Source organism: Xiphias gladius, chromosome 21 (genome assembly GCF_016859285.1).
Source record: "Xiphias gladius isolate SHS-SW01 ecotype Sanya breed wild chromosome 21, ASM1685928v1, whole genome shotgun sequence".
Taxonomy (NCBI): Eukaryota; Metazoa; Chordata; class Actinopteri; order Istiophoriformes; family Xiphiidae; genus Xiphias; species Xiphias gladius.
This window is the reverse complement of record NC_053420.1, coordinates 29,495,220-29,520,113: the sequence shown is the minus strand read 5'-3', so window position 1 is coordinate 29,520,113 and position 24,894 is coordinate 29,495,220. Positions and strand designations below refer to the sequence as shown.

At 38.5% G+C, this 24,894-nt stretch overlaps 1 protein-coding gene across 1 annotated transcript in view; it reads right to left on the bottom strand.

Moving 5' to 3' along the window:
- The window catches only part of hdac11 (histone deacetylase 11), a 34,416-nt gene extending 12,909 nt beyond the window's left edge, over positions 1-21,507 (bottom strand). Inside the window, exons 1-8 of the mRNA XM_040116316.1 lie at positions 21,276-21,507; positions 20,756-20,815; positions 20,482-20,630; positions 17,987-18,087; positions 16,837-16,953; positions 11,943-11,985; positions 6,992-7,068; positions 3,199-3,261 (exon numbers count right to left, since the gene is read on the bottom strand). Coding sequence (XP_039972250.1) covers positions 3,199-3,261; positions 6,992-7,068; positions 11,943-11,985; positions 16,837-16,953; positions 17,987-18,087; positions 20,482-20,630; positions 20,756-20,790 — 585 coding nt within the window. The 5' untranslated portion in view covers positions 20,791-20,815; positions 21,276-21,507. The remainder of the gene's footprint in view (positions 1-3,198; positions 3,262-6,991; positions 7,069-11,942; positions 11,986-16,836; positions 16,954-17,986; positions 18,088-20,481; positions 20,631-20,755; positions 20,816-21,275) is intronic.
- Positions 21,508-24,894: the final 3,387 nt, after the last annotated feature.

Here is a 24,894-nt window from a genome sequence, read left to right as displayed (position 1 = left end):
TCAAAATCTAACCTAACTACAAAACTAGCTGTACTGGAGAGACGAGAAGAATGATGCAAAGCAACGTAGATAACTTTTGTTAATCCAATTCCATGATCTTTTTTTTTTTTTTGGACTGGATTCCTATATACTATGGAGTATTTCTAATATGTTAGATTATTCCATATACAGATGGGTAACAAATGGCAGCAAAAACAGCATTAAGCTAATAATGTGCTTCAGTGCTCCTTGGTATAAATTCTCCAGGCCTCTCCAACTTTTCCAAAAGATATTCCCTCATTTGGTGTTTCGGTGGTGGAGAGCACTGTCTAACACAATGCTCAAAAATCTCCCATAGGTGATCATTTGGGTTGAAATCTGGTGATTGCCACAGCATTTGATTCACATCATTTTCACAATCATCAAACCATTAAGTAAGCATTTGTGCCCTCTATGGAACTATCAGCATTTGTTATTCATTGTTTCTCCACTCATTTATTCAGCTTTTTCCTTTATTTTTTCCTCCATACATTTATAAGTGAAGAAAGTATTAGAGACAATTTTATATAATGTAGTGCAATACATCAACACTGCCTCAGAATGTTCCACAGAAATGAGTCAATACAAAGTTAAAGTAGTAGTGGTGTTTGTATTGGTCACTCAATGTCAATGGAAAGGTCAACTATCATTATAACTATTATATAAGCTTTACATCTATCGGAGGATGGTCTATAAAATGCATTTGACTCATCAAAAGATCGTAAGGGTACCTTATTACACGCACACAGCTTATACTGTATACACAGCTCATAATAGACACAGGAATATGCTTTCACAGCAGGGCTCCAGTCAAGCTTGTTATAAAGTGAACCTAAAAATGATCATTACTGTTTTGTTGACTGAGTGAATGAGCAACACAGCTGTCTAGGCCATAACCTCAATTTATGCAAGAATAAGAGTACTTTAAGTTTCATGTTTCAGGGTTGTAATTAGGATTTTACTGCATATCAAATTATACCCAAATTTTCTCTTTGCCCAATTATCTGCTGAAAGGGCCACTCCAGGCCAATATCCATGCCTTCATGCAGATTTGCTCTTTTGTACTTCTTCATGAATTATTTACTCCGCATCTGTATTGATCCCCTGCTTGTCAGTAGGTAAAAGCACATCATGACCAATGAGCTATAGCTCAAAATGTATAAAGCTCTAATTCTGGAATACAGCCATAGACCTTGGGAACCTTGAGACATCATCAATGCTAACACAGTTCTCAGGGCTAATCGGTGCTGGATACACGTCATTATGTTGACAATAAAAAGTTAGACTAAAATATGATGAGCAGACTTCCAAAAATGTTGAGTCATTGTAATCTATAGCTGGGATGACCTCACTCCACTAACGGTGGCCTGATTAACAAGATATGCATCAAAAAGGAAGCATATACTGTACAATATAAACATAGAAAGTAAGGGATAATTTTAATGAGCCACACTGGTTCTAATTTTTGCACAATTATGTATGTTCGTGATTTCTTTAAAGGATCAAATATTATGGGGAACTGTTGGATCACTGGATTAAGTGATGATGAGCTGATGGGCACAAATGACTTTCTTTGTCCTGCTTGAACTCTGAATTTGCTTGTCTCAAGTTTGAGTGTCAAAGTGACCAGATGCTTAGAGAAACTGGACCTGATCTTAACTGTGCAAGCACAATAACAGGCACAAAGGAGTAGGTTTTGGGTGCACAGACATCTCCAAGTGCAGCAGCTATTTTTGGGTTTATCTACGTGCAGCAGCGCAAAATACAAAAGGGCTCACTGATCTGAAATATAAAATGGAGGGTGTGGTGATTAATAAATGCACTCTTAGCTAGTCACATCACAGGTGTCATCGCTCTGAAACAGCTGTGCCAATCCAAGCGAGGCATGATGTCAACAGCTCAACAAATGGAAAGAGGTTTCTCCAGGATATCATGTTGTTAGGAAAGAGGCTTTGTGCTACAATACTACAGGCCTTCTACTGCAACCCCTCGTTCATCCTTTAAATACCACTTTGAGTTGCTACTCAGCAAAAACACGCTTCTGAATAATTTTTTTACATTACTGCTTTGCTGTAGCATAATTTACTTATAAACAGCACCAAGCATTGTACTTCTTTCCTTTGTGGACTGAATTCACAATCAACAGCAATAGTTAAAAGCCTCAGCATAGCTCTAAGTAAACCCTGACTTCTGAGCTGATTGCAATTGAGAAAGTCAAGAAATTCCCTTGTCAATACAGGGATGAAAAATAGAATTATGACTTTATTCGATTCAGAAAAAGGACATAAATGACTTTTTAAGATCCTCAACTGTGGCAACAAGGCTGAAACACGTTTTTGTACTTGTAGTTCAGACGGAATCAAACAAATTTCTTTTCATCAAGATTTTTCATTTTTGACAAAGAATTTAACAAATTTTAGAAGATTTTTGTGGTTGTACCAAATTAAAAAAAACATTTGATATATCATTGTGGCAATTTTAATTTTAATCCTTTAGTGTATTCTCAAAATAATTAAATGGATACACAAAGAATATGGGAGATTGGTCAACTGACTGGTAAAGTCAAAGATACCAACATCTGTGTGTTACTGGTATATATGTGAGAAAGAGCATGCTAAATTGACAGTTTTGTGTTGTACATTGGTCAGGTAAGACTATGTCCAACTATAAATCACTACACCCTAACTGATTTTGTGGCTACTAAGCTGAGGTCATTAAGTTCAATAAATCATATTTTTAAGAAGTGATGAATCTACAAGTAACATAAAAAAAAGTGAATACTAAAGCAAAATTGGTACTGTGGTACATTTATGGCACTGTCTGAAAGGATTTCATTTTTTTTTCAACAAAAGAATGATTATGAGTTTAAAATCATAAAAAATAAAAGATATTTCAAACCTGCACATCACTGTGTCAACAAGCCCAAACATACAGGTAGCTCACATTACTGCAGATATCCCGGTGATAGTCCATATTATCCAAAGCCTGTGTGCACTCAGCTGTTTGCTGGTGGAGATGTTTTTAGATATATTCCACTGAATATGACAGTAAGGGCCAATTCGGCCCACAGGGAGCCTCATTGATTGGTGGGGCGGTAAAAGGGGGGTAATCTTGTCATCAATGTCAGCTCCTAAACAGCAAGGCACATTGACACAGAGAGAGGTAATGGTATTGGCTCACCTGATGAGCATCCAGATCGATGATGGTAGCCCTGGAGATGCCTTCCACTCTCTCAAACAGAAACTGAGAGATGAATGAGAAAATATTTGCTTTCTCTCTGAAGATAACACATTCACAGTTTAGATTCTCACCAAGGGATTCCAAAGTAAAACATTTACTTCTGAGATAGAATTCCATTTAATTTACACTGAAACTCAGAAAAACCCACAATAACCATACTCATCTCTTGAAAAAAAAGCAGTTGGATGTCTTTCTTACTCTTACTTATAGTAAAACAGGTTACAGGTGCATGGAAGGCATTTTACTAATTTTTTTCCTTTGGTTCTAGTCTAAAAATGCATTTCCCCATACAGATTCCCAAATCAAAGGGCTGTAAAATGATGATTTTTCTGGGCATCACAAAGACTCTGAAATGACTTTTTCATAATTTGAGCCATTGGGTCCAATGAAACTTAAAGGATAACACTAGTGTTGCTGTATATTTTTCTTATTGTCAACAAGACCAAAACCAACAATGTGTAAGTCCGTCTTTCAGTACTTTCTGACTTCCTAGCTCATTTGTTCCTAGTTATGTAGTTTTTTTCTTGTAATGCATCAAAAATATAGTTTTATTTTTAAAAATCTCAGTAATTTCCTAAAACAGCAGAACACTGTAGTTTTTAACAAACTAAGTTACCTCATTATCCCAGTCACTATTTAAACCTACCTCTGTCTCTTACTCTTTGTCAGTTCGTCTGTATATGATCCCTCATGTTCCCTGTTTAAAGAGTCCTGTTTTCTTCCTGAGTTTGTTCCCCAGTGGGGGTTTTTTGTGCCTGCAACCTGTGCGGAGTACTGTTTTCTGTTCCTGCGTTGCCTGTTGACTAATCTACCTGTTAGCCTGTTTTTTTTGATTATTCAATTATCTTCACTGCATCCACCTGCGTTCATGTTGGCCTGCTTTTTGGTCCTTTCCCTTGAGTTCCTGGCTGCACTGTGACTGTACAAACTAACCAAAACATGGACCCAGCAGACCAGCACCTTTGTGGCCTGCCATTTACTTGGGAGGACTTTGGCGTGTTTACATTTCTTGATGTGGACTTTGACTTCATTAAGTTGTTGACTGTTCTTTGGAGGCATGATCCTAAACTTGCCAAGCAGACAGCCTTTTTCAGGTGGAAATTCCACTCCAACCCTGCTCCATGTCACCTGTCCTGTCAAGCTACATGCCTATGAGTCAGCTTCCCGGTCAGCTAGCATCGGGCCTGCGAGCCTCCAGCAAGGTGGCCCCCAGCTTACTAGACACTAGTCTCCCAGCTGGATAGCCTCTGGGTCAGCCCGGCTGTCCCGCCCAATGCCTCCTTTCCTGAGTTTGGGGGGCTGGGCATGTTCGTGAGGCTGTTCCTGAGTTGGCTGTCCCTGCTGACATCCTGTCTGTCGTTGAATCTGGGGTCCCAGCCAACACAAAGCCTGCTCCAGGTATCCAGTCAGCGGCCTGGCCAACATCTGTTCCTGGTTTCCATTTGGTGGCCTAGCCGACATCTTTTCCTGGTTTCTAATCGGCGGCCCAGCCAACATCTGTACCTGGTCCCCAGTCGGTCGCCCCAGCTGACACGAGGCCTGTTCCTGAGCTTGATCCTGTTGGCCGATGCCAAGCCTGTTCCCTAGCCTGTTACTGAGTTGGCTGACATCAAGCCTGTTCCTGGTTCCCAGTCAGCGGTCCAGCTGATACCATCTCCTGATCTCAAGCTGTCTGCATCCTGTCCCAACCTGCAGCTGTCCACCACCCTGCACCCAGCCTTGATCAACAACTGAATCTTCTGGTACTGGCTATCTTACCAGACTTCCAGTTTCTTTGCTGGTCTCCAGAGCAGTCCCGCCTATGGCACCAGCTTCCAAGTTGTCATCCAGGAAGGCTCCCTCTGCCTGCTTGCCATCCTGCTCAGCTTCCAGAGGGGGCTTACCTTTGCCGTTGGCTTCCTGCTCGGCCTCCAGAGGGGACTCGCCTTCTCTGTTGCCCTCCTCCTTCGCCTTAATAGGGATTCTGTCTTCGTTGTCAGCTTCCATGGACACCTTTGCTGTTGGTCTTCAGAATGGTCTTACGTTTGTTGCCACTCACAAGAGTGGTCCGGACTTAGCAGTCGTCCTCTTGGTCCACCTCTTAAGCGGTCCTGCCTTTGTCTCTGTCTTCGTCTACACCCACCTGAGCACTCCTGCCTTTGTCCCTTCCTCTGTCTGTTTGCCAGGCCTCCGGGCCATCCACCTGAAGTCTCCCGCTCTGTCCCTGGTCAGCCCCTGCTGTTACCCTGTGATCCCAAGCCCGATTCCTCTGCTCCCTGTCCACTGGCCCCAGACCCACCTCCACCCACCTACATTTGTGTGTGTCTGCGTTTGAGTCCCTTCCCTTGAGTTCCTGGCTGCAATGTGACACTGTCCTTTTAAGAAGTCAATTATTTTTATGCCATTCATGTATGTGAGGAATTAGCTTAGTTATAACTCTAATGCCCAAGCTTTACCTAAACTTTGGAAAACTAAGGAAGACATAAAACTTTTTAATCGTATGAAACCAGTGAACAACTTTCATAGGAATGAAAGTAAAACTGAAACCAAAATAATGTGAACGTGTTTTTTTAAAATATATTGTTTAAAGTTTTTTATTGTTAAAATGAAGAAAAAAGGTCTTTGGGGAAATATCAGAAACGCTCTTTTACATTTCAGATGGTTAAAGTGACATGTCGCCATTTGATTGACAGCAGCTGGCAGGCTGCCAGAGTAAAAGTGTTCTTATCGTAAGGAGAGTCATAGGCAGACGGTGTGTTGTTGGTGATACTGAAGAGTAAGGATCTCACGAGCAGTTAACTGCACCCAAGTGACATTTGCAGGTACATTTACATGCTGTTTAATGTGCTGCAGCTAAGTAACTATGTAGCCTGCAAACTTACACTAGCAGTGCACTTTTCCCCGTTCAGTGTTTGTTTGGTGGGCTCATACAACAAGCTAAAGTGCAGAACGAGACGTTTGTTAATGTTTGTAAGTTAGATAAGAAGCAGACTTTAGCAGGAAAACTAATGTGAGTTGTTGTTCAGAATCTGTGGCTCTTGTTTTGTGTGGCAGACTGCTCTACCTATGACAGAACGCCGACATTACTGCTTTATGGAAGATATGATATGCTTTACTGAAATAAGGTCTCCATCTACAAAGACAAATACCAGAATTTTATTTCATCGCAGTATTGCAAAACGAGTCAGCGCCAACGTGAAACCAAAAAATATAAAATATAAATAAATTTCACTATTTTGGTTTCTGATTTTTTCTCAAAGGAGAACACATGACAAGTGATTTACAGAGCAGATATGTAATTTGTAGCAGACCAAAAAAAAATGCAATTTAATAGTTAATAAATCTGCAACAATCAGGAAACAACAACCATATCTCCAGGTGAGCTCAGGTATGTTAAGTTCTTGTTCAACTTTTTGTGATGAAACCAGTGAAAGGGGGGGGGGGGGAAATCCACAGTTCTCATTCTGTACAAAAATACATCCCAAGTCCTGATGAAGCTGATGTGAGTCCTTAGCAGTCTTGGTTGGCACTACAAACTTCCCTCTTTAAAAAATGTGAACCTATTCTTTCAGGTTTGTTAACATTAGCTACAGTATCATTGGCCACCATAAGCTACAGGTCATGACAGACCTTTCAACAGATACATAATCTCACTTTAATCAAAAAACACCTCTAACTGAATCTGACAAACAGACTGCCTTCTCCTTCGTGAATGTTTCCAAAGAGCGGAAACTGTAAACAACATCAGTCTTACCTTGATGGCCAGACTGATGTCAGCGTAGGCACAAAAGCCCCCTCCTCTGTCACTGGAGCAGTGGTGAAAGCCTCCTCCTGGGAAACAGAAAATTCACTGGCTCAATGTCAGGTCTATCAGACAAGCTGAGCAGGTCAATGCACATCTGAGAAGTCTATTAACCAAACATTACTGTAATTGGTGATTTAAAATAGGCTGTTATTGAATTTACTGCCACTTATGAAAATGACTGCTGTTCCTCTGTGGTAAAGCAATGGGTGTATTGACATCAGAATGGGACTGTCTAATTTCAGTCTGTCTAATTAAAGCAGCAATGTACAGGGATATAGAGAAATACTATGAAGAGACTTTTTTTTTTTAAATTGGGATGATAACCATTCATTCAGGGTAGGAGTTATAGTCACCTCTGCCCTGCTCTGCTCCTGTTCATTAAACTATAGTTTAGAGTAGAATATTAATAAAGGCCAGTATGGCATTAGATGAAATATGATTATCATTCATTGCCTGGCTTCCAAGAACAGTCTTCTATAACGACTCTATGTCCTCATAGTGTTGAGACACACAATATACAGATGTTAGGCGCATCTGAATATCCTTTATATCTTTATAAAAATCATGTTTATTGATGCAGAACTATCTTTTCCCTGATTCATCAACACAAAGTGTGAAGTAGCTGAGTAAGCAGGATGTACAAAGTTTAAGTCTGATGGGGCGTTTTTGTTCTCTGCTTGGCACAAACTAGGAAGGAAGAATAAAGGATGACCCCGGTTTTTCAGCCAGAGACCTCCTATTTAGCCAGCCTGGCCACTGATGGCAGCGAGTCAAAAAGGAAATGCAACAGTAACAACCCTCCCCAAAGCAAAGATTCTGTCGACATGAATTTAAAGAACATTTTATTATTAGTGTGTTTTTCCAAATAGTGTACAACCCTCTATGGAAAGGTAAAGCCACTAAGACTCAGTTCTGAAATTATGTAGATGCCCAAGGACACTTGTTAACAGGTGGAAACCGACAATATTATCAACTGTAATTCAAAGCTGGCAAATCACACACTTCTGCATATACACATAAAGATATTTAGATGGTGACAATGACATGGCAAGGGTGTATTTCTCGAGATAAGGATACATTTTCTGACTGACAAGAACTAATAGTATCGAGTCTGCAGTTCAGTTTTAAGGAGACGATGCAGGCTGTGTTAGCATGACAGCACAGATTAGAGCCTCAGATCTTTGCATTCTTGCTTTGAGATTGCATGCCGATATATAATGACTGTTGAAACTGTTCTGAAACTGAAGTGTGGAACTATCATACTGGGATCTGAATGAGAAAACATCAGACTTTAAATTAAAGTTCAATAGTTCTTCATAATGCAATGGCACATCATTTAATACAACCCTGTCTCATCAGCATGAGAATCACATACAATTAACTCAGTAATTTGCAAACATAGTATTTGCTACCTAAAACATGCGTTATGTATTAATGGTATAACCTGATTTAGAAAATCCCCATTTTGAAACTACCTAGTAGTTATTTATACATACATACACACATATATCCATACATATACCTATATACACACACACACACACACATACATATATACACACACACACATACATACATATATATATATATACACACATATATATATATACACACATATATATATATATACACACATATATATATATATACACACATATATAACCATTCTTCCTCTACCCCACCAACATTAAATCCATCAACAAAAATGGAGGAGACAAAATACAGCCTTGACAAGCAGAGCTGTTTGGCTGACCAGGAAGAAAAGGCCAAAGAGCTTGCTGTCAAGCTGGAGGACCAGAACAAAGAAACATAATCTCTCTGCCAACAGGTGGAGGAGATAGAAGCAGATCTGGAGAGTGCCAGGAGAGAGTGTGATGCACTTCAACAAAGACTTGAGCACGTTAATGGCATGATGGCATGAGAGGCAACCATGAGACAACATAACCAAAGTATTTAAAATATGCTTTACCAACTGAGCAGGGAGACAAAATATTTGAATTAGGAGAGGAGATTAAAGAGAGATTAAAGAGCAGGTTTATAGCTGCGCAGAAGAAAGTGCAGAAAGAGGTATAAAGGTTGCAAGAGCTCAATAACATCTTGAGCAAGGCGAAGTTTGCCTAAGATGAGTATAAGAAGAAAAACAAGGAGATACTGAAAGAACTGGAAGCAGTCAAAGTTGAATACCAGGTGGAAAAAGACAAGAAGGCATCTCTTCAACAACAACTTGCGCAAATTAAAGTTTCATAAGACAAGATCAACCTCAAGTATGAAACTAAGCTTCAGTTTGAAAAATAAAATAGAGGACTCCCTTAAGGAACAGCTGAAGCAGGAGAACATACTTCATGCAGAAAGGCTGTTAGCAATCAGGACCTTGTCGGAAAGCTGAGGGGCACCAGGGGCCATGTGCAAAAGAAAATAGAGGGACAGATACAAATCCTGCAGAAAAACACTTCCGAGAGGGAGGGGTCATTTATCAAAGAGTTGGAGAATCTTAGATCACAAGTCAAAGAGCTAACTTCAACCTGCCTTGCACTCACAGTTAACATCAAGGCTGAGGACAAAGACATTAAGGACCTTTGACAGGAAACTGGTAAGCTGAAGGTGGAAGTGATGGAACAGGAAAAGGAGCCTGTCTCTAATTTACAGGTCCACAAGCTCCAGGAAGAGGCAAGTGTCCCCAAAGAAAATCTCCTGACAACGACAAAGAAACCTAAAATGTGGAAAATATCACGCTACTTTGTGGGACTGACAAGAAAAAGACACTTTTTACTGGTCCTACAGCCAATCAGCTTCTTCCTATAAGAAATGAGCTCAGCTACAAGAATATACAAAACTATTTTGGTTCATTTACATGAAGGATTTCTGTATTTCTAATTTTCTCTGTGCTTTTTCACTGATTTAAAGTGGGCAGGGCTCAGAGGGAAAAATATGATGTTACATACTTCCATGCATCAATCAGCATTTAGCAACACTTGAATAAGAATCTGATGGCACTTGGTGGGTTTCTGGGTTACTGTCAGTCAAATCTGATCAATATTTCATTGATAAAATATTTTTACTACTGTGTTTACAACTACTTCTAATGTAAACTAACCCTTAAGAAAAAAAAAAAAAGGAAATATACATAACTGTTACCGACCTTTTATTAAAAGACCTGTAAATGAAGTTGGGAGTGAAACCAGATTCCAAACGCGGGTCTTGGAATAATGGTGGAAGTTTGGGTTCACATTTGAAAACATGTATTTATGTGAGATATTCTTAAAGAGGGTTGATGTTAATCTCCTCTAGTCTAGTCTTCCTGGGGCCAATTTCACAAATAAAGACTTTGACTATAGATTACACGTAACATATAGTCAGAATTCAGATGATCAAGAACAAAACTATTTTGTTCAATGTCTATGTATGTCTATTTGATAGACATCTATAGACATCTGTCTAACTGATTGACATCTAAACTTTCTCTATCTGTAGCAACCTGATCTAAATAACCAAACTGGAAGGCGGAGTGAAATGCTGGCCATCATTGAGAGAGGGGAGATGTGATATAATGTAAACATGGATATAATGGTGCATATTTTCAGACAGTCTCCCTAAGAAGATATTCACAGTGTTGTACTCAATTGTACACGTGAAAAGTTCCACAAATAACTGTGTAACAGCTAGAGAGAGAAGTACAATCCTTGGCTCGTTTCTCACTTCTGGACAGCTGGCCAATCATGGTATAAAGCTTGCTTATTTTCCGATGAATTCTGGTAAATTAAAATGTTTGTTTTTCAAACTCAAAAAACATGGCTGACCAAACAACCGCATCAAACCTCAGATCGATTCACTCTGAGTCCAAAAATGTTTGCCTTGTGTTACAAGGCCATTGTGCTAGGAAATTCAGTGAAGAATGCAACAATATAAAGAATCTTCAGTAGCACAAAATCCAGCAGTTAACACCTGTAGCATAATTGAGATGCTGTGGCTTCTTAATGTGGAAGGGCTCAATAATTCTGCTAACTTTTCAGTCAGGGTGAGGGTAGTTTCCTTGTACAAATTAAAATGACTGGTCAACAGGTGTAACTGATTGTTATCATAGAAACATAGGTCTTAGTTCAGAGTTAGCCTAGGGCTAGGATGGCTAACTTTTTAGATTATGTCAGTCTTTTATCTTTGTGAAATTGTCAAAAACTACAGACCAGATCAGTATAACATATCTTTGTGAAACTGACCCCTGATGTTTTGCTAAAATCTTAGGTCCTTCTTTTCAAAGTTAAAAAAAAAAAAAAAAAAAAACTTGAGCTCTTGTTCTCTGTGTCTAAAGTAAAATGAATGACTCCTGAGTATAAAGATTAAATGTGGACTATAGGAATGCACCAAAAACTTAGTTTTTTTCTCCCAATACTGATTTTGATACCTAAACTTGGTGCATTTGCAGGTACTGAATACCTATCAGCTCTTTTCCCCTAATTAAACATCTTTACGTCAGCTACAAGAAGTTATTTAATGGAAATGCGGTTAATACCTGATGTCAGTATTGAGGTTGATAGCAATCTAGTGGATTGGATTGATTCAAGAGGGAAATATGTCAACAATTGTCACATCAAGCGTTTTGTACACCAAACCATCTACCACAACATCCTCCCAATGACCTCCATGCTTAAGAATGACATACTTTTGGAGAAACTGTTGCTGGTGATCATAATCCAGGCAGGAATTCCATTTTCTCACAGATGTACAGTATTTGTCAAAAACATTATGATATGTAAATGTACTGTGTAGGAGACAAGGTTGAATACCGACAGTAAAAGGTAACACACTTTCCCCTATTGGAGATAAATGTATACCAGTTGAGTACAGATGGACTGATTGTCTATCTATGGGTTAAGATCATTGTCTGTGCTGGAAACTGACGTACCTACATTTATGGCCCATCCTCGGTCAACGGCTAATTTTCCCGCCTGTGGAAGAAACTATATTTCAGTTCAACATTTAATATCAACATAGAAAGATGCATGAATATGCAGAATATCAGTTTATGAAAGAAAATGATCTCTAAATAAACCACAAAATGCAGAAACTGTCATCAGTTAGTTTTTACAGTGATCATAAATACATTCATGTCTAACAAAGAACGTAAATAAACAATGTTCCAAGGCAATGCATTCAAATGTTTCTCTTTCCAGACTTGGATAAAACATTTCAAATACTGTATCTGGTTACCAAAGGTTCTGTTTTACCAACTTGGAAATCTGGCTTCCAATTATGTAGGCTACATACATACTGTAGGTGACTTTGAAAGAGGGTTCATTGTTGGGGCACGGATGGCAGGGCTTTCAGTCACAAAGACTGCTCAACTGGCAAGTGTTCCATTAGGAACAGTGACTAAAGTGAGATTGCATTTAGATCTATGGGAAAGACCTCAGTAATTAGGGTTGGAAATTGTGGTTGACAGGGCACATATTACATATGTAAGGAAAAACCGAGGAGGAACTCTTCCTCAGGTGACTGAGAACATCAATGCAGGACATGATCAGCCTGTGTCAGCAAGAACATAGTCTCATCAAGTGGGCAAGTATGTATACCACATACAACAAGAGAACGGTACAGGCTTGAATGCTTGACCCCTACAGTTAGGGGATCCCTTGAGTCTGTTATGCTGTGGGGGGCATTTTGTTTGGGTCCACTTGTTCCCTTAGCTGGAAGGGTCAAGGCAAATCAATACAAAGCTGTTCTGAGTGACCACCTTTATTCTATGATGAAACATTTCTATCCTGATGGGAGCGGTCTCTTCCAGGATGACAATGCCCTCATCCATAGGGCACAAGGGGTGACTGAATGATTTGATGAGTATGAAAATTATGTGAATCATATGCTATGGCCTTCGCAGTCACCAGATGGTGGCACGCGGTGGCCCAACACCTTACTAAGACACTTTATGTTGGTTTTTCCTTTGATATGTCACCTGTCTATAATAGAACCAGAGGAAAAATCATCACATTTTCAGAAAGAAACCTTATTTTCATCAGTCAACAGAACATTTTCCCGGTTGCGTTGTGGAGTGCCAAGGTGCTCTTTGGCAAACTTTAGGTGTACAGTGATGTTTTTTTTGGAGAGAAGCAGTTTCCCCATTTGTGTTCTGCCATGGAAACAATGCTCCATGCAACCATGCACCATGAATTACATATGGTAGACTCATGAGCAGAGTTGTTGATGTGTTTAGCTGAGGGGTTCATATACTTTTATCAACCTACCCTGGGAATGTTTGAATGATGTACTCAATATGGACAAGAAAAATCCAGTTATGTGTATGTTATTAGTTAAAATGTATTGTGTTTATTCATTACTGTAATTTAGATTAAGAAGACATATTAATACATAAATACAGGTAATTCCATTTCAATCCAGTTTCTTCCTAATGTGATTACTAATGGAAGTCCTTGGCTGTTTGTTCAACATTTCTTGGGTTAAAAGGAATTATAGTCACAGATTTTAATGTGGAGGGTTTTTGTTTTTTTCTCATTTCCTTGCTGCCTTTTGTTGGTTTGACCTTTAGCCTGCAATGCCCGCCCTTCAGAGGAAAAAGCTAGCCTGGCTCTGTTCAAAGTGGAAAATAACACCTTCCACACCTCTAAAGCTCAACACTTTCGGCCTTTTTTAACCCAGGGCTTCTCAAACCTTTTTTAAATCAAATTTTATGTTTTATTAGACTTTTTTAGACCTCCAGAAATCTAATACACTTTCACATTTGCCTTGGTCATGTTTAGAATCATTATAATAATATTTAATTTTGCTGCCTTTACAAACAAATTTAGAAATGCCAAATTATGGTATTAGAGGGAGTTAAATACAATTATTTCTGTAGTTGCAGTATTTTTTCAACAACAGTATCCTGAAGTTTTTTTTGTCACAGTGAGGTTGTACCATTGCAGCTGTAATGAGCTTTAGAACCAAAACCTATGCTCACTGACTATGTCCGGCAACCCAGACTAGCTGGAAACATGTCACAGCAGCACTGTTTTAACAAAAGATAAACTATTGTCTAATAAGAAACATTTCCATCCTGTGATTCTCCCAAAATCACAAATTGATGTTTTTACATTTTTGCTCACATATGGGTGAAAAAACAAGATACATTTTGATACATTTTGTAAATACACCAAGATAGCTTGTTGCTAAATGTTTTTCTCACTACAGTATGGACAGAGGTAGGGTTTTCTCATTCGACACCCAAAAATAAAGCACGTAAGTGTAGTACCTAAAATGCTAAACTTTTCCTTTATATTTAAATGTAAAGAAATGCTAGAACACACACTTACCTATAAAATAACAGTGTATGGTAACAAGAATTTTCATTTTCCGTTGGGGAGTTATCATACAGCCACACTACACTGTATGTTAAATTTACTCCGAAGAGCAATTTTCCTTAGAAAAGGGACTCGCAATGTTTGTCTCACATGTTGATCAATGTAATCCTGATGTGCATAGCTACACATGAGGACGTAGTTATTTAGGGCTGCTCCCTCCACTGGCTCATCATCTTAAAAAACCACTGAAGGCTTATCTAATACACTTCAAAAATAAAAGACATTCTTGGGAATATGGGTACAACACCTTCAAACCACCAAATTGATAGACAAAATGTGATCAAATAGATCATTAATAGCTAAGACATGTCAGCTACATTCAAGGAAATCCCACAGAATTTTCCATACTGTACGATTCATTCTCTAAGAGGAATGGTGTTGCATGCACAGTGGCAGATGCTCCTTTCAAAGGTGGGTCAAGATTTCTCTCTCAGATGAAAAAGGGGGCTTCTCTGCCTTGTATTCCTGAAGCTCAGTGTGTAGGATGCCTGAGGCAAGGAGATATGAGCTGGAGAGAATATAAATGCCAATGAGGCTCTCTGATGGATGAGTAATAACACACATTAGCATGTATGCACACACTCTGGCCATGGCTCAACACTCCACTTTGTCTGGGGAAAACAAACACTCAGTGTAACAGAGAGTACAGGCATATTTTACTATAGCCCCTTTAATTTCATCTGCACAAGTCCATCAAACATCAGTCTCGAAATGCATTGATTTTATTGAAAATATCTTTGGCATGCTGGGTCTGATATAATTTGTAATTATATCAAGTATATATACTGAAAACCATATAATGTTCCTTATTTGCATAATACTGATCAGTTTGTGCACATTCAAGTCTGCGGCCATAACTGTATTGCATTAGCTTCCCATTTGTTTTTTATTCCTTAGTCTTTCTTTTTGCATAACAAGAGTAACAGAGATGGATCAGAGTTTGTCCTCATGCTCCACTGCAAACAAAGTAAGCTGCACAAAGCGGTCAACATCAATCAAGAGTTTTATAGACAGGAAAGTCTAAAACAAACACTTAAACACTCAACCCAGATAATTTGAGACATTAAAATTAAGAGAGGCTCTGATCCTGGAAAGTAAAACAAAACAATCACTTTCAGGTTTCTATAGGAAATAAACTCAAGCTATTGTGTTTTTCCTCTTATGTAAATTGAACATTTCATTTATTAGTATTAGACAGAATTACAGGGATAAAATCCACCACAGCTGCAATTACACTTCATTACAAACATGATTAGTTTAGGAATTTCTGCCTCTCTATAGTTACATGATGGTTTTTTTATTAGTTTACTGTCTATTACAGAACAAACTGGACTCTAAGCAGTCAGATGTCAACCACCATCTCCTCCTTAGCTCTTCTATCAATCCTACCACATCTGCTAGGTTACAAAGTGGGGTCCTCTTTGTCATGTTATCCATCCATTTTCTTGTACCTTCTTGAATGGCGTACTTCAGGGCTCAGTCCTTGGCCCACTCCAGTTCTCCTTTTACACCCATTCTCTAGACCTCTACCACTGCAAAGCAGACAATACTTGGCTAGACTCCCTTCCTCTCCTCTGACACAATGACACATTCAGGACCTTGTAAATAACTGGTTTTCCACTTCAGGTGCATGCTGTCTGTCAACGCAAGATTAAAATGGCGTTTTTTTCCTCTGGGAAATACTGAACTCTACAAGAACTCTCCATTTCCATTCATGAAAAAATAATACCTGCCCCATTTGTAAAAAGCTTTGTTGTGATCCTCGTCAAACCAACTGTTTCACATTCATCATCCTTCTGGTTTGGTTCTTGATCAGAAAATGTCCAGACTCAACAGGACTCTGAGAAGGTCCTTGTCCTGCTAGTTCATTTCTGATTCACTTCTCTGACACCAAGAGCAATGTATTGGTCTTAAGCTACTAAACGTTATCTCATTTACAAAGTCAAAATCAATACATTTGTTCACAATATATTTGGGACTTTTACTACGCTATAAAATTAATAAAATTATTTCTGTCGCACTAGGAGTAAAGAAAGGGATTTCTTTGATATTATAGCCTTGTTATAAATTACGGAAGTTTTAAAGGGAAGTTAAAGATTATGATGAGCTACTAAGTTAGTCAAGTCAATCTCTAATATTTAAGACATTAAAAGCTATTTTTGTGAAATTGCCTTAAAAGTCTGTAAATTAGCCAATGCTGGCTGGGTGCTAGGGGCTGCATGTGTGGTCTGTGATGCACCTGCAGAGGTAGTATTATTTGATAAAGGCAACAGAGACACTAGTGGATCACATTATTTTTTGATAGTAGTACACTATTGAACATCATCTCTATTTCTTCCTCTGACAAATAAGGGTGGAACGCAGGAAAGTGGGAAAAATATATAAATATTACCAGCTACAAACATGAGGACACATGAAAGGGAAATTAGTCCCTCAGATACATACCATTATTGTCCCTCCTGTCTGTGTCCGCAAAGGCCTCAACACCCTCCGCTGCACCAGGAAATTAGGCAGAAACAGGAGAGGTGGGATTTCTGTGATCGTTGCCACCACCAAAGACCACTACAGTGAAAAAAGACACAATTAGAAACGGCATAAATATGTTTTTCTGTGTTATGACTCTATCACCTATAAGGCAAACAAAACCACAGATTGACCTCAGTTGACTGAAAAGCACAGAAAGCAGGAGGTAGAAAAAACACATTTTTTCAATGTGTGCCTACCAGGGTTTGGATATAAAAGGTGTAGAAAAGCTGACTAAGGAAATACACAATAATGCTGCCAGGGAATTTATGATTGCACCTCGACCCGTGCATGAAACAGGACAGCACAGAATAATGCAAATTCACAGCGGAGTACTGAGGTACCTCTGTTGAGACCTCCAAGATTTGGTTCTGCATGCAGTAGAGGGGGAGAGAATAAATACAATCTTTGAACATGATAGAACTAGTGTTATCAGCTTTACTTCTCCTGCTGCAGACACTCTTTTACTAGAGATTTACTACCACATCTCGGGATTTCTATATCACTGACTGTATGAAATGGACACAAACAACTGAACTGCAGCTTTGCAGATCCCCTCTGAAGGAAAAACAAACATTGATCTTAATCAGCTCCTAGGGCTGGTAAATTAAAAGCTCATAAACTCCTCCTGACTCAAAGGACTCAGAGAGGTACTATCTTCTGAATATGCTTGACATGACTGACTTAAATGAGGACTAATTCCCCTAAGGGATTATCCACTGCATTCAGATGAGAACTCCCTGCTCTCTTATGTCACCTCCTGCATGACAATTACAGGTGGGAAAAAATCTAAAGTAAAGCAGGAGAAAATCCAAGGCAACAAGTTGTTTGGTTTAAATCAATTTAATACTATTATCAAATGGGAAAATACAGTAACTTTTTAGTTTAATAAGAGTTATATCAATTAAATCCTGATGGATTCCTCATCTCCTCAGTGCTTCTGAGTCATGCATGTGATACCCAGAAGAGGGATGGAAGAAAAAAGAAGTAGAGATGAAGAACTGTATTGAAGATGCCATGCTGTCATAATGATACACTAAAGGTTGGCAGTGTTGAGGGTAAGAAAAACTACCTTTAATCTGTTAAGGTAGCGTTTGGTGTGAACCACCAGCAGATCGTCCTCAGCAGCTTCAAGGGCTTCCACGATGTTTCCATCAGTGATGAACTGCTCCTCTGAGACAAAGGGATTCAGTGATTGACAGGCATCAGATTGAAAATCTATAAAAATGATGTTGTTGTGGGCTTTGACAGCAATTTTGTGAAATAAACCTTCATTTTCATGATAATAATTTTCAATTTTTAAAAAACTGGAAAATTGTGAATTCTAGTTTCCAAGTAAGAAAAAGAAGTAAACTGCCCGGTCCTAAAACAATAAACAGGTTTAAGCAACAATTCCGTGTCCGCACCTTGGTATTAAGCGATTGTGTGTTTTACTGAATAAACACTTCGTAACCATGATGTCAGTATTCATTTGAATTGTTATCATGACCAAACTAATTTGCTTGCATGAATTATATATATATATATATGTGTGTGTGTGTGTGTGTGTGTGTGTGTGTGTGTGTGTGTGTGTGTGTGTGTAGATAGATAGATATAAAACCAAAGTATTGTGATTTGTGATTAGTGATTTATATATCAGTTATACCAATGTATTAGTGATATATAAACTAATATATCACTAACACATTGGTATTTGTATACTGTATACACTCAGTTGCCAGTTTATTAGGAGCCCTTAGCCAAAACTAATGCTGTCTAATACAACAGCCCTGCAATAAATCTGACCTTCATGAACGTAATCATGTTTACTTTTTGTTGAAACGTCTTGAGTGGTGTTGATTCAACTGAATGGTCCTTTTCGGAGGCTGTACATTGTGGTGCTACTGTATTGTGTTAAACTGACAAGTCTTTCTATTATTTTGTCCACCCCATTTATATCAATGAGGTTAGCCTAAAAACAGCTCTCTGTATAATGTAATACAGTTCAATAGCCCCACAAACTTCATCCTCCATCTAATCCCTCCTCTTTGGAAAACAGAAAGTTGAATTAACAACTCTCTAATTATGAAGGTAGGATTTATTGCAGGGCTATTGTATACAGCACATATAACACCCCTAATTTTAGCTAAGTGTATGAATTTTACTTGGTTACAATTTTTTTATTAGCAAAATTTAAAGGATCTTTATCAAAAAACTGAAAGTTATAAAACAAAAATTGGCCAATATCAAACACATCAGATATGTTTACTTAAATATCAAGTATCAGTATAAAACATATATAAAATATGTATAAACCCTAAAAATCCAGTACTAGTTGAGCTCTAACACAGACCATAATTTGTATGCTAGCTGGGCAAGCACTGACCATCCATCTAACTTACATTTAGGAATGAGTGAGAGATCAATATACTAATTACCTAAGTTCCCTTATTGAGATATTTTGGTTTAAATATCATGTCTAAATGAATGATCCTGAATTGAATAATATTAAACTCAACACAACATCAAAGCAAAGGGGTTTTTTTTGGTCTTTCTTTTGATAAAATACAGTATTACCATTTGGATCAATATCATGAACCTAAAGTTTTGGTTTTTAAAAGTTTTTGAACCTAAAGTTTTGTTATCATGCTATTTTAAGCATGACGCAATATACAGTACTGATATAATGGTCTTATAGCTATCATTATATTTATCGTGGCCGTATCAACCCCCCCTAACTACACTTTACACTGCGGTAAAACTTTTCAAACTGAATTGAATAATTAAATAATTTGAAAATGTGACTCTGGCAAGAGACTTGTGAACCCTGAATTCTCCTAGATGCAGTTACAGAAGTCTACACTTCGCAAACACTTCCCATGCTCCATAGCAACAGGATTTTTAAAATGATTATGATACTACAAAAATGTATGGTTTTGAATTTTAGCATCTGTAGCACTGCTTTATTTTTTCTTGGACCACTGGAACACAGAAAGGTTCCTATACCCTAGTGTTTTAAAAGGTTCAGCCTCTGACTTTGAATGGAACACAGAGGACTCATTTAAGTCCATTACAGAAAAAGCCCCCCTGTATGATTTTCTAAAAAGGCTGGTTAAAACTGCAATATCATCTACTTTTTCTCCAATTAATGTGAGTGTAAATTTAGAAAATCCAAAGTTTTCTTCTTTCAGTAGAGGCTCAGTTCTTTATTTGCACTTTTAACTTCTGAAGGTTTTGTGAATGTATTTATTCATTCATTAAGCTGTGTACAACAGTTTCTATAGCAAATACACCCCATGATGCAATCTGACAACAACTTCGTGTGTAGTCATGCCAGTTAACCAGCGCCGGTTATTCCCTTGGCCTTGAAACCTGCAGTGGGGCTCATGTACTGCACAGACTCCCACGGGGAGTTTTCTTTAATTATATGTGTTCTATTGCGCTGCCTTTCCCCCTCCACAACTACACCTCACCTCCCCACTCTCTCCTCTTTGTTCCCCACCTCTCTGATCCACTCCGAGTGAGTCCATATAAATCAGCTAAGGGAGATGTCCTCCCCGTCTGCCACTCGGTCTCTCACTCTCTTACCTTTCAAGAAGCGAACGACTTTCCCCCATTTCCCTGCGTCAAATGGATGGAGCTTTTCGAGGCCCATGAAGGTGATGTTGTAATCTGGGTGGTACACAATGGGCAGACATGTTCGGGGGATGCTGCTGTACAATTCAGTGCGGTGAGAGCTGAAATAGATTGTCAGTCGGGTGTTCATTACAACACTGCTGCATTACATTTACATGAGGTGATTTCCCCAGTGGCTTAATAAGCATTACTGGAATTTTTCTTGCTGCTTGTTTGTGCTGCTCACCTCCTTTTCCCTTCACTATCTTCTTTGCGAGACATGTTTTTCAGGCATTGCTACATTCATCTAGGGGAAAAAGAAAAAGAAAAAAAAATCAACTGACAGTGACATTCACACACTTGTAGCGGATGTAAATATTTACAGTCACACTCAGAGCATCAGAGATTCTAATGAAATACGATAAGCACGTTAGAAAATGATTTAATTTAGCAACTGAGTTTGTAGATATAACACACTATCCACGTTACTGCCCATGCAAGAATGGCGTTTAAAAAAAAAAAACTACATGAATCAAAAAGCTCATTTCTCGCGCATGCGCAGTAAGATGTGTACATTTCCAAAGACGCAACGGCATAAGGAAATGTTTCCGGGGACGCGCAACCTCCAGACAAGTCTCAGCAACTCTTTGACGCTTTAACCGAGCTCGTTTTACCGTCGGACACAGAAACGGCCTCCAGAACGGCTGTATGAAACGGCCTGGAGCAGTTTCAGGTCACAGAAGCTGCCAACAGCCGATGTAACTCACCTGCTACTCTATGTGGAATAACGCAGGTCACCGAGCAGACCCTGGAAACAAACAGTCACTGGAGGCTGTCAGTGTGTGTCCTTCCCGATAGGGTTCACTTTTGGTTATTTGACAGTGGCTAGTAGCGAGAAAATGCCTTTTCTTTACAGTGTTTCTTTGACAGTATCCTTATTGCCTCCTGCTCCCCTGCTACGTCAAACACGTACGCAGAATGCGCGCGATCGTCTCTCTCGGCAGCTCCGCCAGTTACGCTCTTAGCGTACACGGAGATTTAAAGTCGAAGGAACACGTTGGTCGCGTCTCCTAGGAGCTTTCGCTCCCTCGCCGCACCCGGGCGTTTCCTTCGCGAGGTGAAAAACCACTTGCTTTAAGATCATTACAGATACCTGCCGCGTAGATTATACACCGGACAAAAGGCTTTATTGCACCTGCCCAAAGTACATTTTGTTTCAATGCAGGTAGAAGTGTTGAGCATTCTTTAACTCGTGCTTTTTGTCATACAGCAAATTTACCGCCTTAACAGGTGCAATTAAGAGGGGGGGGGGGTTCAATCAAGCACCTCCACTGTTTTGAAAAGACATTTAATTAGGAAAGCAAGTGGAAACCCCGATGTGAGTGGAAAATGAGTGTACGCCCTTCAAAATGTTATAGTTAGGTATTTTTGATCTGTAACAAACCATCATATCTAATAAGCTCATATATTTTGAACGAGAATGGTACATATAAAATGTAACTAGTAAATATAGCTGTCAGATAAATGTAGTCGAGCACAAAGTACCATATTTCCCTTGAAATATAGGTGAGTAGGATTATAAAGTAGCATATAATTAAAATGACTACTTACTACTGAAGTAAGTAGTAGTTTTATGTAATTAAAGCTTACTTAAGTAGACCTAAAAATGTGTATAATTATCATACAGTGTATAGTTTTCATTGTGGATCCACTATTCCATGCCTGCTTCGGGACCATTTTTCTATTTGTAATACCGCGCACATTTACAGATACACTTCTAATCCGCATTAAAGAAAAGCGATCATAAAGCTGGTAACACTTTGTTACCTAATCATTTTTCTTTCCCAGATATTTCCAGTCCATGTTTATTCGTGCTCATATTCTGTTTCTCTTCCCCTTGCACGCCCATTTCCCTACCCGGATCAACAAAGTTTTACCTTATGTCAGAATGTGCAGCAAGGATTTAGCAAGGAAAAAACAAAACAAAAAAAAAACACAATCCCTAGCAACACAATAAATGTTCCCACAGGGATCGATAAAGTTACACCTTATCTGATCTCAGTACAGTATGTGCAATAATGTGCAGTTGCCAATAATAACTCCTCTGAATGCTGTGGATATGTCTGTGAGTAATATGAATTCACACGCCACAGCTCTCACCACTCTCATACCGGCACTGACAATCAAAATGTTACCCGTAATTCCTGTGAACGGGATGACTCTGAAATTCTCCTTTTTGAAAGATGAAAAGGCAGGCGTCTATAAATAGCATATATTAATGCCTGTGTATGGTAATCGAGATGGTCTGCCTCTGAAGTGAGGAGAGATGTGTTCTCTCCGCTGGGCTTGCGGTCTGAGAGAACTCTAAAAAACTCAGTTAGATTCCTGTCAGTAGTACCTCACAGTGGAATTTTATTTTATTTTAACTCACACTCATTTCCTATACTTTGTCTGAAGGATCCTGCATGTAGATTATTGCTGTGATATTTGTTTTCAACATTTGTTTTTTATGAGCACACCCTCCCATAATCATCTGTTTATCTGACGATTTAATATATTAATATTTTATCTTAAAGCATGCTACAGTAACCTGAAAGTCAGCAACAAAGACCGATAGAATAAGATGGTGTAGAAGAAAATATTAATGAAATTAATTCATTTTGCAATTAATTTTCCTAGTATTCAGCAGAATAAAGTAATACTAATAATAATAATATGTTTTTGATAATAACATATATATTGTCTGATTCAAACATACCCATGTGACTTAAAAGCATTATCTAGTACATAAACCAAATAGGACAACATAATAAACTGCGGTGACAACATACACTTCAGAGACAGGCAGATACATCTTTAATGTCAGTGTTCTAAGTGATAGTTCATCACACATACGGTATTCTACACCCAACCTTGTCACTATAAATTAAATACACCCTATTCCACACCAGATTTTTACATTACTGATTGGCTGTTTTCAGCTACATAAATGTTTCTTTGGGCCTGGAAGTTGTAATGTTGTTTTTCTGCGTCAGCGGAAGTGACTGAAACTGCGAGGTCCAGATCTGACAGGAATTATATGGTCTGCATGGGGCAATGAGCACCTCACCAATAACACTGAGCATCTGTTACCATAGCGACTGTCAAAGTAGATATGACAGCCACCCATTCTCGCTAATCCAAGTGAGAACAAATGAAATAAAGATTCTACAGCTGAATCAGAGGCTGAGGGTGTAAATGGACCATCAGGGAAACCCTCTAAAGTAATACTAACATCTACTGTATAACCTAATTTCATAAATCCTTATTCAGTGTGCTTTCTGTGGTGAGGTTGTGATGACTGCATTGGCTGTTTTGAAGACAAAAGGAGAAAGCAGCTTCTCAGAAGTCTTCAGGGAGGTATTTGGAGATGCAAACACATTTTTCCATCTGCACTGCTAAAGCCAGAAGGAACAATTATCTCATGCAGGGATTGATTATTATTATTGTTAGAGGTGATATGTAGGATTACAGCAAGATTTGATAGATTAAATGACCTCAAAGCCTGCTTAGAATAAATTCAGTTTTACATTATTAAATTTCAGACCTTAGATGTTGTTGTTTAGTGTGGCAATGTTTATTGTTGATTCTTGACAGTAACCTTAAAACCTAAAACCGATGGTGTGGGGTGACTAGTTTATAACATCCAGACCACACTGTCATTTCCAGATCCTAATTTCTCATCTTAAATGTTATTCTCTTGGAGTTCAATCATATACAAACTGGGTTTAAAATATCCTTATAATAAAGTAGTTATATGGCAAAATGCTCCTCTGTATTTCCTCTGTATTTGCTTTGAGAGTCACCGTATGATTTGTTTTGTTTATGGCTCTGGCTTATGTGATAAAGACACTGCAGATAGGCTGACAGTTGACAGGAATTATATGAGTCTTGACAACATTTGTTGTTTGACTTTGATTTCATCCATAACCATGATAAAGAAAAGTCAAAATAAAGGGGCGTTCTGTTAAGCCAGTAAATCTTAAAGCACACGTCATGTAACCACAATGCTTTAATCCAGGGATTTTTGTCACATTTAAACCTCTCTTTCTCCCCAAAGTTGTAATGTAAATGCCTAAATAACAAGGCAAAAAATATATGATTGTAATTTATTTCATTTTATCTGACTATAATTCCCCTGTTCATTCTGACAGCAAAGCAGTACTAAATAAATCCTGCCAAATCCTTTGTGTAGAGTTCAGTTTGATTTTTGACCCATGGTCTCACAAGGCTCTCTAGAGCTGAAAGCGGAACTGAAACTGAAATGTCTTTCAATAATTACACAAACAGTCAGGCAGACTGACCAAAGGAATATAGACAATGGATAAATGGATGACACTTTCACTG